Source organism: Crocodylus siamensis, chromosome 1 (genome assembly GCF_052110815.1).
Source record: "Crocodylus siamensis isolate JL-2025a chromosome 1, ASM5211081v1, whole genome shotgun sequence".
In the NCBI taxonomy this organism is placed as follows: domain Eukaryota; kingdom Metazoa; phylum Chordata; order Crocodylia; family Crocodylidae; genus Crocodylus; species Crocodylus siamensis.
Genome location: NC_143395.1, coordinates 406,860,171 through 406,870,885, shown reverse-complemented (window position 1 = coordinate 406,870,885; position 10,715 = coordinate 406,860,171). Strand labels below are relative to the sequence as shown.

The 10,715-nt window shown below is 48.4% G+C and overlaps 2 protein-coding genes across 12 annotated transcripts in view; one reads left to right on the top strand and one right to left on the bottom strand.

Moving 5' to 3' along the window:
• LOC149875360 (transmembrane protein 126A-like) overlaps positions 1 to 10,715 on the top strand; it is a 50,842-nt gene that overhangs the window by 12,900 nt on the left and 27,227 nt on the right. Inside the window, exon 7 of one of the 3 annotated variants that reach the window (XR_016439653.1) lies at positions 2,434 to 6,591. The exons of the other annotated variants lie outside the window; for them this stretch is intronic. The gene's annotated coding sequence lies outside the window, so the exon portion shown is untranslated. Of the gene's footprint in view, positions 1 to 2,433; positions 6,592 to 10,715 lie in introns of those variants that run through there. 3 annotated transcript variants of the gene reach the window in all.
• SYTL2 (synaptotagmin like 2) overlaps positions 6,367 to 10,715 on the bottom strand; it is an 87,490-nt gene continuing 83,141 nt past the window's right edge. For all 9 annotated transcript variants that reach the window (XM_090030634.1, XM_090030631.1, XM_090030628.1 and 6 more), the window contains 3 exons: positions 9,602 to 9,701; positions 8,192 to 8,397; positions 6,367 to 7,735 (listed from right to left, as the gene is read on the bottom strand). In XM_090030634.1, the coding sequence (XP_089886760.1) occupies positions 7,590 to 7,735; positions 8,192 to 8,397; positions 9,602 to 9,701 (452 nt within the window). In that variant the 3' untranslated portion in view covers positions 6,367 to 7,589. The remainder of the gene's footprint in view (positions 7,736 to 8,191; positions 8,398 to 9,601; positions 9,702 to 10,715) is intronic.

Sequence of the window (10,715 nt, the reverse complement as noted above, 5' to 3'; positions counted from 1 at the left end):
AAAGAAAGAGCTAAGCTGTTCACATTCCCGAAGCGTAGACTTTAGAACAACACCAGTAATCATGAGAGTTGGCAACACTGGTGTAGTCCTCAAACAGGACTGGGGCTCAATCATGCTGAGCACTGCTGAGCCTCTGAGGCAGCCAAGGCCAGGCTCAGGCTCACACTCGCTCTTTGCCCGTGGAGCATGGAGCTAAGTGGGGCTGTGGTGCAGGGCTGGGGAAGATGGTTGAGGTCTGAGGGAGAAGGGGGTGCTGCTGGCCCCAGGCAGCATGTTGCAGGCGGGATTAGGGCCAGGGGGTGAGGGCCTGCAGGGGGGGTTTTCAAGTGATGTGGGGCGCAGTGTGTTGGTGCCCACCATGTATGGGTCACACACATGCCGCCCGGCCGGCTGCCCAGGGGAGGGGGAGAGGGAGGCTGGCACGCAGCCGGAGTACAGCTCCGTGGCCGGCTCTGCAGCCACGATGAGGGGTGGGGGTGCATGCAGCACTGCCACTTACTTAGAGGCCCGTTATAGCAGTGATGGCCGCTGCCTCCAAAACCTCCCGCTGCCGCTGTGGAGCCATGCTCGGAGCTGTGCAGCCTGTGGCAGCAGCACAGCACGGCGTGGTGGTGGCCAGAGAGCACCCAGCCATTCCCAGCCCCACCCCGCGCTGCTGCTGGCTACACAGCTCCTGCCACTGAAGCACTGACATGCTCATGCAAATTCAGATGACTGACTGTGGGATGCAGGGAGACCAGTAAATGTGGTCCATCTTTATTTTAGCAAGGCTTTGGATATGGTCTCCCATAACATTCAAAAGGTGTGTGGATGCTTATCTTGCTCAGATCGTGTGACCCCAGCAGACTTCCTGCCAATGGCAAGGGGCTGGACACAGTGATCTTGCAAGGTCCTTCTTAGCCCCTTATGTTTACAAAATGTATGAGACATTCTTGCAGGCAAGCTAAGGAAATATGGATTGGCTGACTGGACTATAAGGTGGATAGAAAACTGGCCGGAGCACCGGGCTCAGAGGGTAATAAATCAATGGCTCAATGTGTAGTTGGAAGTCAGTATCAAGTGGACTGCCCCAGGGGTCAGTCCTGGAGTCAGTTTTGTTCAATGTCTTCATCAATGACCTGGAAGATGGCACGGAGTGCACCCTCAGCAAGGTTGCAGATGACACCAAGCTGTGGGGAGTAGTAGATATAGTGGAGGGTAGGGCTAGTATTTAGAGTGACCTAGACACAGTGAAGGATTGGGCCAAAAGGAGTCTCATGCAGTTCAATAAGGGCAAGTGCAAAGTCCTGCACTTGGGATTGTTCTGTCCTATATACTGGTACAGGCTGAGGGCTGAGTGGCTGGGGAGCTGTTCAGCAGAAAAGGACCAGGAGGTTACAGTGGCCAGTAAGCTAAATATGAGGCAGCAGTGTGCCCTGGTTGCCAAGTAGGCTAACAGCATCCTGGGCTACATTGGTAGGTGTGTTGCCAGTAGGTCAAGGGAAGTGATTGTATCCCTCTATTTAGCACTGGTGAGGTCACATCTGGAGGACTGTGTTCAGTTTTCAGCCCCCCACTACAGAAAGGATGTCGACAAATTGGAGAGGGTCCATCGCAGGGCAACAAAAATGGTTCGGGGGCTTAGGCACGTGACTTCTGATGAGAGGCTGAGGGAACTGGGTTTATTTAGTCTAGAGAATAGGATACTGCGGGGATTTAATAGCAGCTTTCAACTACCTGAAGGGTGGTTCGAAAGAGGATGGAGCTGGACTTCTCCATGGTGGCAGATGACAGAACAAGGAACAACAGTCTCAAGTCGCAAGAAAGGAAGTTTAGGTTAGATATTAGAAACAATTTTCTCACTAGGAAAGTAGTAAAACACTGGAACAGGTTACCTAGGGAGGCAGTGGCAATACGTAGGAGGTGCCAGGGGGTGCATGTGCACCCCCTGAGAGTGTTGGCGCACCCCCTGACAGGCCACACTTCCGATTTACGCAATGGACAGGGAGGCAGGTGGGAATGCTGGTGCCCCCCTGCAAGCACCAGTCAGGGAGCGGGAGCACTGGATTAGGATTAGCAGTTAAGGATTACCTGGAGGGCTTAGATGTGTCGAAGTCAGCGGGCCTGGATGACCTTCATCCACGGGTGCTGAGGGAATTGGCTGGTGTCATTGCAGAGCCATTGGCATGGCTGTTTGAGGACTCCTGGTGCTCGGGCCAGGCCCCTGAGGACTGGAAAGGGCCAATGTGGTCCCTATTTTCAGGAAGGGGAGGAAGGAAGAGCCTGGCAACTACAGGCCAGTCAGCCTCACTTCTATCCTGGGGAAGGTCTTTGAAAAAATTATCAAGGGCCACATTTGTGAGAGCTGCAGGGAAAGTGATGTTGAGGGATAACCAACGTGGGTTCGTGCAAGGCCGATCCTGCCTGACTAACCTGGTCTCTTTCTATGACCAGGTAACAAAGAGCTTAGATGTGAAGGAGGAAGTCGATGTCATCTTGGACTTCCAGAAGGCCTTCGACACAGCATCCCACCCACTTCTGGTGGGCAAGCTGAGGGACTGCAGCATGGACGAATGCACGGTCACATGGGTGGCCAACTGGCTCCCGGGGCACACCCAGAGGGTGGTGGTGGACGGGTCAATGTCGACCTGGGAGGGTGTGGGCAGCGGAGTCCCCCAGGGCTCGGTCCTTGGGCTGGTGCTGTTCAACATCTTCATTAGCGACCTGGATGAGGGTGTGGAGAGCACCCTGTTCAAGTTCGCTGATGACACCAAGCTGTGGGGTAAGTGAATCCATGAGCAGGCAGGGACCGCATCCAGGCAGACCTGGATAGGTTGGAGAAGTGGGCGGAACTGAACAGGATGCGGTTCAACAAGGACAAGTGCAGGGTGCTGCACCTGGGAAGAGGGAACCAGCTTTATGGTTATAGGTTAGGGGCTGCCCCTCTCAGCAGCACAGAGGCAGAGAGGGATCTTGGCGTCAGGATTGACTCCAGGATGAATATGAGTCGCCAATGCAACGAAGCAATAGGCACAGCCAACTGCACCCTGTCCTGCATCAACAGGGGCATCACTAAAAGGTCCAGAGAGGTCTTGCTCCCCCTCTGTGCGGCGCTGGTCAGGCCGCAGCTGGAGTCCTGTGTCCAGTTCTGGGTGCCGCACTTCAAGAGGGATGTGGACAACATGGAAGAGGGTCCAGAGGAGGCCACTCGTATGGTTGAGGGCCTCCGTGGCCAGCCCTATGAGGAGAGGCTGAGGGACCTGAATCTCTCCAGTCTCCACAAGAGAAGACTGAGGGGGGATCTTGTGGCTGCCTACAACCTTATCAGGGGCCACCCACAGGGACTCAGGGAAAGTCTGTTCACCAGGGTCCCCCTTGGAGTCACCAGGAACAATGGCCACAAGCTGAGGGAGGATAGGTTTAGGTTAGATATTAGGAAGAACAACTTCACTGTAAGGGTGGCCAGAGCCTGGAATAGGCTTCCCAGAGAGGTGGTGCTCTCACCTTCCCTGGAGATCTTCAAGAGGAGACTGGACAGGCACCTGGCTGGGGTCTTATGCCCCTGCCACCCCCAGTGCTCCTTCCTGCCCATGGCAGGGGGTCGGACTCGATCTGTCTAGGTCCCTTCCCACTCATTGATTCTCTGATTCTATGGATAAAGCACCACGACCACTTCTGGGAGTGCTGTGGCCACCTCCCAGTCAGTGCATCAGCCACAGGGGGACACCCCACTGTCATCAGCCAGATTGGCCATGGGAGACCACCCCCCCAGTTGCTGACTGGTCACTGGGGGGCATGTGCCCCCCATAACGTGGCACCAGTTGCCCATGCAGGGAGGTGGTGGTATCTCCATCCTTGGAGGTTTTTAAGACCTGGCTAGACAAAGCTTTGGCTGGGATGATCCAATTGAGAATGGTTCTGCTTTGAGCAGGGGGTTGGGCTAGATGATCTCCTGAGGTCCTTCCAACCCTAATTTTCCATGATTCTGTGACAAGGGGCACGTGTAGATGAAACAAGGGCCCTAAATTGAAGTGGTGGGTTTTTAAAAACACTGCTTCAATTTAGGGCCAGATAAACCCTCATGTCGTCCACACACCCGATTTACCTGCCTCTCCGGCAGTGGGAAGGGAAGGGCGAGCTGCCAGTAGGCAGAGCGGTCCCTGGGCTGCAAGTGGGGCTGGTGCTTCCCTCCACAGCAGCCCCCCCCCCAAATGGCACCCGCCCATAGGCAAACGGCTTGGGCAGTCGTGGGGGGCAGCGCAGCTGTGGAGGGAAGCACTGGGCCCCCAAGCAGCTCAGGCAGGCTCTAGGCAGGGGGGTAGGAAATAAAGATCAGGCTCACCACTTCTTTGAGGGGGGTAGACGGCTTTCCCACGCTGCTGTCAGGCTGCCTGCAGGGCTTCCTGCAAAGCCTCACAGAGCCTGGTGCTTTGCTCTGCAGCTGCAGGAGCAGCAAACTAAAACTCCTCAGCCAATAACAATAACTAACTGGCAAATATTTTAAATACAGATGCACTGAAAGATACCAGTCATGTCTTTTCAACACAGAATCTCCGTGTCAAAATTCCTTTGCACTGTATGAAATAAAGCAAGTTGTAAGCGCTACAGCAAGTAAATCTCAAAACCTGCCCTTTGTTCTCCTGAAGACACTTAAAAATAATCAGTCATTAAGCTGCCTACCCAAAAGTATACTTATATTTGCTAATTAAATTGCAGGTCATGCAAAGATAATATGAATGTGTACACAATACAAATGCAGATTTCATTTAAAATGTTTCTTAATTCAAGTCACACACAAATATTATTGTACACTACAAAAATATTAATTATGCATATACATTTCTCAATGCAGAAATGTGTTTCTTTACATGTATATAAAAAGGCATTTAAAAAAGCAGGCAATTACTATGCCTTTATCTTCCTAAAATATCCATAATTGGAAAGTTAGTAAGAAGCAATACAGCCATGACTGGTGCTGGTGCGGTGACACACTGGTGCTTTTGGGGGAAAAAAATTGTCACTCAAAATTCCATAAATCCAGAATTGGCAAGCTATGGCCCCTGGGCCATATTCAGCCGTAAAGCATTTTCATGTGGCCTGCAGACAAGGGGCTTTGGCAGTGGGAGCATTCAGCAGCAGTCACTTTTCCCTGCTCCCACAGGAAAAAAGCAACAGTAGCAGCTGGGTCCTTAAGTGGGACTTAACTTGGTCAATTTGACCTGCAACTTAAAAAGGCTACTGGATCCCTGCCGTAAATTGGGCAGCGGAGTCCCCCAGGGCTCAGTCCTTGGGCCTGCGCTGTTCAATTTCTTCATCAGCGATCTGGACGACAGGGTGAAAAGCAACCTGTTTAAATTTGCTGACGGTACCAAAATTTGGGGTGAGGTGAGCACGCTAGTAGGGAGGGAAAGACTGCAGCGAGACCTGGATAGGTTACAGGGATGGGCTAACAAAAACAGGATGCATTTCAATACTGACAAGTGCAGGGTGCTGCACTTGGGCTGTAATAACCAGCAGCACGCTTATAAGATGGAAAACTCCCTTCTTGAGAGCACGGAGGCAGAAGGGGATCTTGGAGTCGTTATTGACTCCAAGATGAACATGGGCCGACAATGCGAGGTCACGGTTGGCAGGGCTAACCGGACCTTGTTGTGCATCCAGAAGTGCATCTCAAGTACAGCCAAGGAGGTGATCCTCCCCCTCTATGCAACGCTGGTCAGGCCACAGCTGGAGTACTGCGTCCAGTACTGGGTGCCCCATTTCAGGAGGGATGTGGACAACATTGAAAGGGTCCAGAGGAGGGCCACCCGCATGATCCGGGAACAACAGGGCAGACCCTACAATGAGAGGCTACGGGATCTGAACCTGTTCAGCCTTTGCGAGAGAAGGCTGAGGGGGGACCTGGTGACAGTCTATAGACTCACTAGGGGGGACCAGAAGGGTTTGGGGGGAGACACTGTTTCCCCTAGCGCCCCCTGGCATGACAAGGAACAATGGACACAAATTATTGGAGAGTAGGTTTAGATTAGACATCAGCAAGAACTACTTCACAGTTGGGGCGGCTAGGATCTGGAACCAACTTCCAAGGGAAGCGGTGCTGGCTCCTACCCTGGGGGTCTTTAAGAAAGGCTTGATGCCTACCTGGCTGGACTCATTTGAGTCCAGTTTTTCTCCCGCCTAGGTGGGGGCTCGGACTTGAAGATCTACAAGGTCTCTTCCGACCCGACTTCTATGATTCTATGATTAATTTCATTTCCATTAAAAACAGCAAAACAAAAAACCCAGACATCCCGATCCCGTACCTGCCCGTTCCCCTCTCCCTCCTCATATGTAATTTAATAAAGAGAGTTACCAGATTCTAGCTCTACGTAATAACAACTATATACACAGATATAACACGTGCATTTATTTTGAGGACTGTAGCTTACAATACAATATGAAAATTGCATAGATTTATAAGATGTAAATATAAGATCATTTGTATTGTTTAATTAAACATTTATTCCCAGCACAATGTAGTTTAACAGGCTGCTTTTAGTTAAAAGCCTTGGTTTGTTGTTCTTGCCCCAGTTGTATGTTCAGCTTTCTTATATTACATTCCTGTAGACCTGAGACAGTTGCTTCCTGTTGCATATGCTGTAGGTATGTTTAAGCCAAGAACATCCCAATCCCTGCTGTGTCATAATGGCACTGAAGTACAAACAAAGTGCTTCACACATCTACAAGGCAAATCAGTCTTAGGTGCAGGCAATGAACATTTTTCTTTAAATAAATATTCAATTTTACAATAATAAAACCAGCAATCTAACCAAAGAGGGGAAAAAAAAAGATTCTTCAGAGTAACATTTGAACAAAGTACATTACAAGTCACCATTCAGTCTCCCCAATTTAGAGATTCGTTTAAGACTAATAACATTTGTAACACAATGTCAAACCCTCTTCAGGACACTGATTCTTCGTACTCTGCAACCCTTTGTTCCCACTGACTTGGGCTGGAGTTGAGGGTACCAAGCACCCTCCCAGAATGAGACCAAAACCGCTACTTCACAGAAGGCTTCTAATCAATTTAGAAACTTTCACCATGCCCTGGAAATTTCAAAACAGACAGAAGTCCTTTTATAAACTATGGCTGTTACACCCTTTGCTAAGAAAACTTGAACATTAACCCACAGTAGCAAATATAAAGAGGTACCATCCACTTACCAGACCAGTAACAGTGCCTTGCAAATGACTCTGGAAAGAGCTGGAAAGTGTCAGATTTTTGGTTTTAACCTTCTGGCAATTTAAACTTACTGAATGAAGCACCAACAGTTTTTAGGTATTCCATTCAACTCTAAAACACACCACTGGTACCTATGCTGTCATTTTGTTAGACCAGTCTTTGTTCTTTTCATTCATTTTCAGTGAGCAAATAATGAAAGGCCTTCATGTGGAAAAAAAAAAAATCTGCAGGCATTTAGCAGCACAAATGAAGAACAAGACAAAAACAGCTGTCTAAAGATCTGCCACAGTATACTGTTCTATGAAGTCCACCAAGTTTCTAGCTTTATTTTATTCCTTCCCCACAACTTCCAAGATCTGTTTTGGCCATTATCAGTTACAAAATCCTCCTATTCTGTCAGCTTTGCTATCATGAGCATCCTGAGTGGTAGTGTATCTTCTACCCATGTGTTTGGAGACTTCATCATTCTTTCCCATAGGGCAGTTTCATTCAGAGTAGAATCCATCCAATCCACTTCTGTTCCGTAACTTTTACCTAGAATATTTAAACATTTTTAAAGCACTTGTTTTTCCCCACAAATGCTCTCCTCACACTTAGAGCAAAGACAACCTTCTAGAGCTGAGCAAAATCAATCGGGCAATCCTGTTCTTCATGGTATCTCTGAATTCTCATGTTAGTCTATTATATTGTATATGTACGCTCATTTTGTTAGGATTCCTAACAGTAGAGAAATTAAGCCAAAATTTTCAAATCCGAGTTCCTGAAGTAGTGGGCTATTTTTTACCCATGACAAAACCTGTAGATGATAAGCACCTCTGAGAATGGAAAGTAACGCAATTAGGCTCATGCCTCCCAACACAGCTTGACTACTTCTGTCCTTATGGAGCCATGTAGTCAGTAAAATATCTGCAGGTCTGTTCAGTGATATTTTGCAAGATCAGGATTGTATTTTATAAATTAGGGATGAACAAAAAAAAAAAAAATCCATACCTGTTCCAAGACCTATCCTGAGACCTCCCAGAAAGTGATTGATTAGTTTGTTGTGATCCCAGACGGTGAGTTCTACGCAGGCTTCTTTCAGATCTTCAGGCCTAAAGCCGTCATAAACCATGGTGTGGTTGAACACTGGGTTGGTAGTTTTTGCCACTGATCTCGTTTTCTGGCGGCTTTTTCTACTAGTGTCTGGAAGAATGGTACTTTAGAAAGAAAAGAAACATGGCATTTACACACTGGGCCTCACGCTCTTGTATGCAATAACATAGGTACTCATTAACATCTTTTGTAAGAATATACTACGGGGTACCTAAGAAAAGGCTGTAGCCTAAAAGAGAAAACAAAAAACAAGAGGAAGAGAGCTCAGTAGCATAAAGAGTGGGGTGAGAGAGAGCACCAGCTTTGAGAGGGCGGCAGAATCCTGCCCCCCTAGATTCAGAGATTGAAAGGCCAGAAGGGATCTCGGAAGATCATCGGGTCCAGCCCCCTACACCAGGCAGGAAAGACAACCGGGGACGAGGCGACCCCAGCAAGGTGACTGTCTAGTCTCCTCTTGAAGATTTCCATGATAGGTGATTGCACCACCTCTGGAGGGAGCTTATTATTCCACAGTCTGGACATCCTGACTGTGAAGGAGTTTTTCCTAATGTTGAGCCTGAATCGGTCTTCCATTAGAAGACCCACTCTACACTGGCCATCATCATACCACCGTCCTCCCAACCCTGGGTGCTGAATGAGCACACACTGCCTCTGAGAGAGCGTATGTGCCCGCACTCTCCCACGCTGATGGAGTTGCCCCATCCTCACACTTCAGAAGACGGCCGATGGACTCACAGGCTGTCCTGCCCAGCCAGGCAACCAGGGGGACAGAGTGAAAGACTGGAAGTCAAAAGGGAAACTCCATAGGCGGTATGCTTGGTGAGTGGGTAAAATATTGACAAAATACTGGCAGTGAGTCCATGCCATGACAGCCTTTTAAGGGTGCAGTGTCATATTAGCATCATTATGTGTGAGAACACCTACAGGCAGTTCACAAGGTAACACAGAGAAATTTCAAATAGGAATTCAGAGCATCAAAAGCAGTCTGACCTGTTGTGATCTTTCTGAGTTTTCCGCAACAGAAGAATGTACGCAGTATTTATCTAGTATCCATCTATTTAGAATTTCTCTAGTATTTATTGTAGTAAAAGAAAACCAAGTGAAAGCTAAAAGCTGGCATTTCCCAAGGGGTGCCTTGAGTCTAAAAAAGTTGAGAACCACTGGTTTATGGGATCGTAGAGACAGGACCCAGGAAGCTACCAACATATTCGTCATATAAATTAAGAGGAAATCAATCAGAAAGGCCCAGAAAGATATTAGATTAAAAAAGAAAAGAAAAAAGGGTTTGTTACTAATGAGTCCTGTTACCATTTAACAAAAGAGTTGAGCCTGTTGCCCCTCAGGAGAGGGAGGTCGTTGCATCCCTTCACCCAGATATGAACCTCTCCTGTGGGCGAGATCTTCTTTCCTTTTAAAAGGGACAAGTAGGAGACATTTTGACATTCTCTTCCTTCAGAAATTCAAGTCTTTAGCAACAGCTGCTTTGCACATTTATAACTAAAAAGCAGTAGCAAAAGGAAGGGAGAAAGCAAGGGAAGATCATACTAAATATACTTCAAATTTAATTTCTTCACAATCAGAGCAACTGGGAGTACGCCTTCTCCGATCTGTGCACCAAAAACTGTGAGGAAAGCAGACCTGTCAGTTGTGACAGGCATGCTTCCCTGTTGTTTCGGCTGGACGAGGCTGCTGTATGCTTGCTTGTGCGGTCTAGCCTGCCACGCTCCGCCCCCGTGTTGAACTTGGCTGCATGTCAATGGCGAGAGTGAAGCAATTCCTGTCTTTTACTGCTTTCCTTTTCCTTTGTGGAGAGCAACACTGAGAAACAGTAACATTTACTTTTCCGCCTCACTTCTCGCTCCTTTGGCTCCTTCCCCTCACGATGCGATCTGGTTTTAGAACTTTTCCATCAAAAAACACTCCTTGACCCTCCTTACCTCTCCCCCCTCCTCCCATCTCCTTTTTGTTTATGAATCATGAAGCACAGTTTGCACTTGTTGCTCCAAGTTCCTTTTGTCCAGCCTCATGCTAGACTTCCCCCAGCTCCTGTCTTCAGCTTGCACTCCCCTGAAGCTCCTCTTACAAAAAGTTTGGCAGTGACCTCCTCCAACGAAAGGTCACGATCAGTGGACCATCAGCCACCTAGAAATCTTTTCCTCCCTCGGGCTTTGTGACAGTCCTTCCCTGGTTCTACCTTTCCTAGTGCTCCTTCCTGCTGTTGCTTAGAGACTCTTCCTCGTTTTCACCGCCCCCCCCCCCCCAGCTTTTCTGTGCATGTCCTAAGGGAGTCTTCCCTTAGCTCCATTCCCTTTGCTCTCTACCGGTGATCTCTGGATAAACTTATTTGCGCACACAAAAATCCAGCAATATGCATGACTCACAGATCTATCTTGTTGCTGCAGAGCTGTCCCTTCTGTCCAAA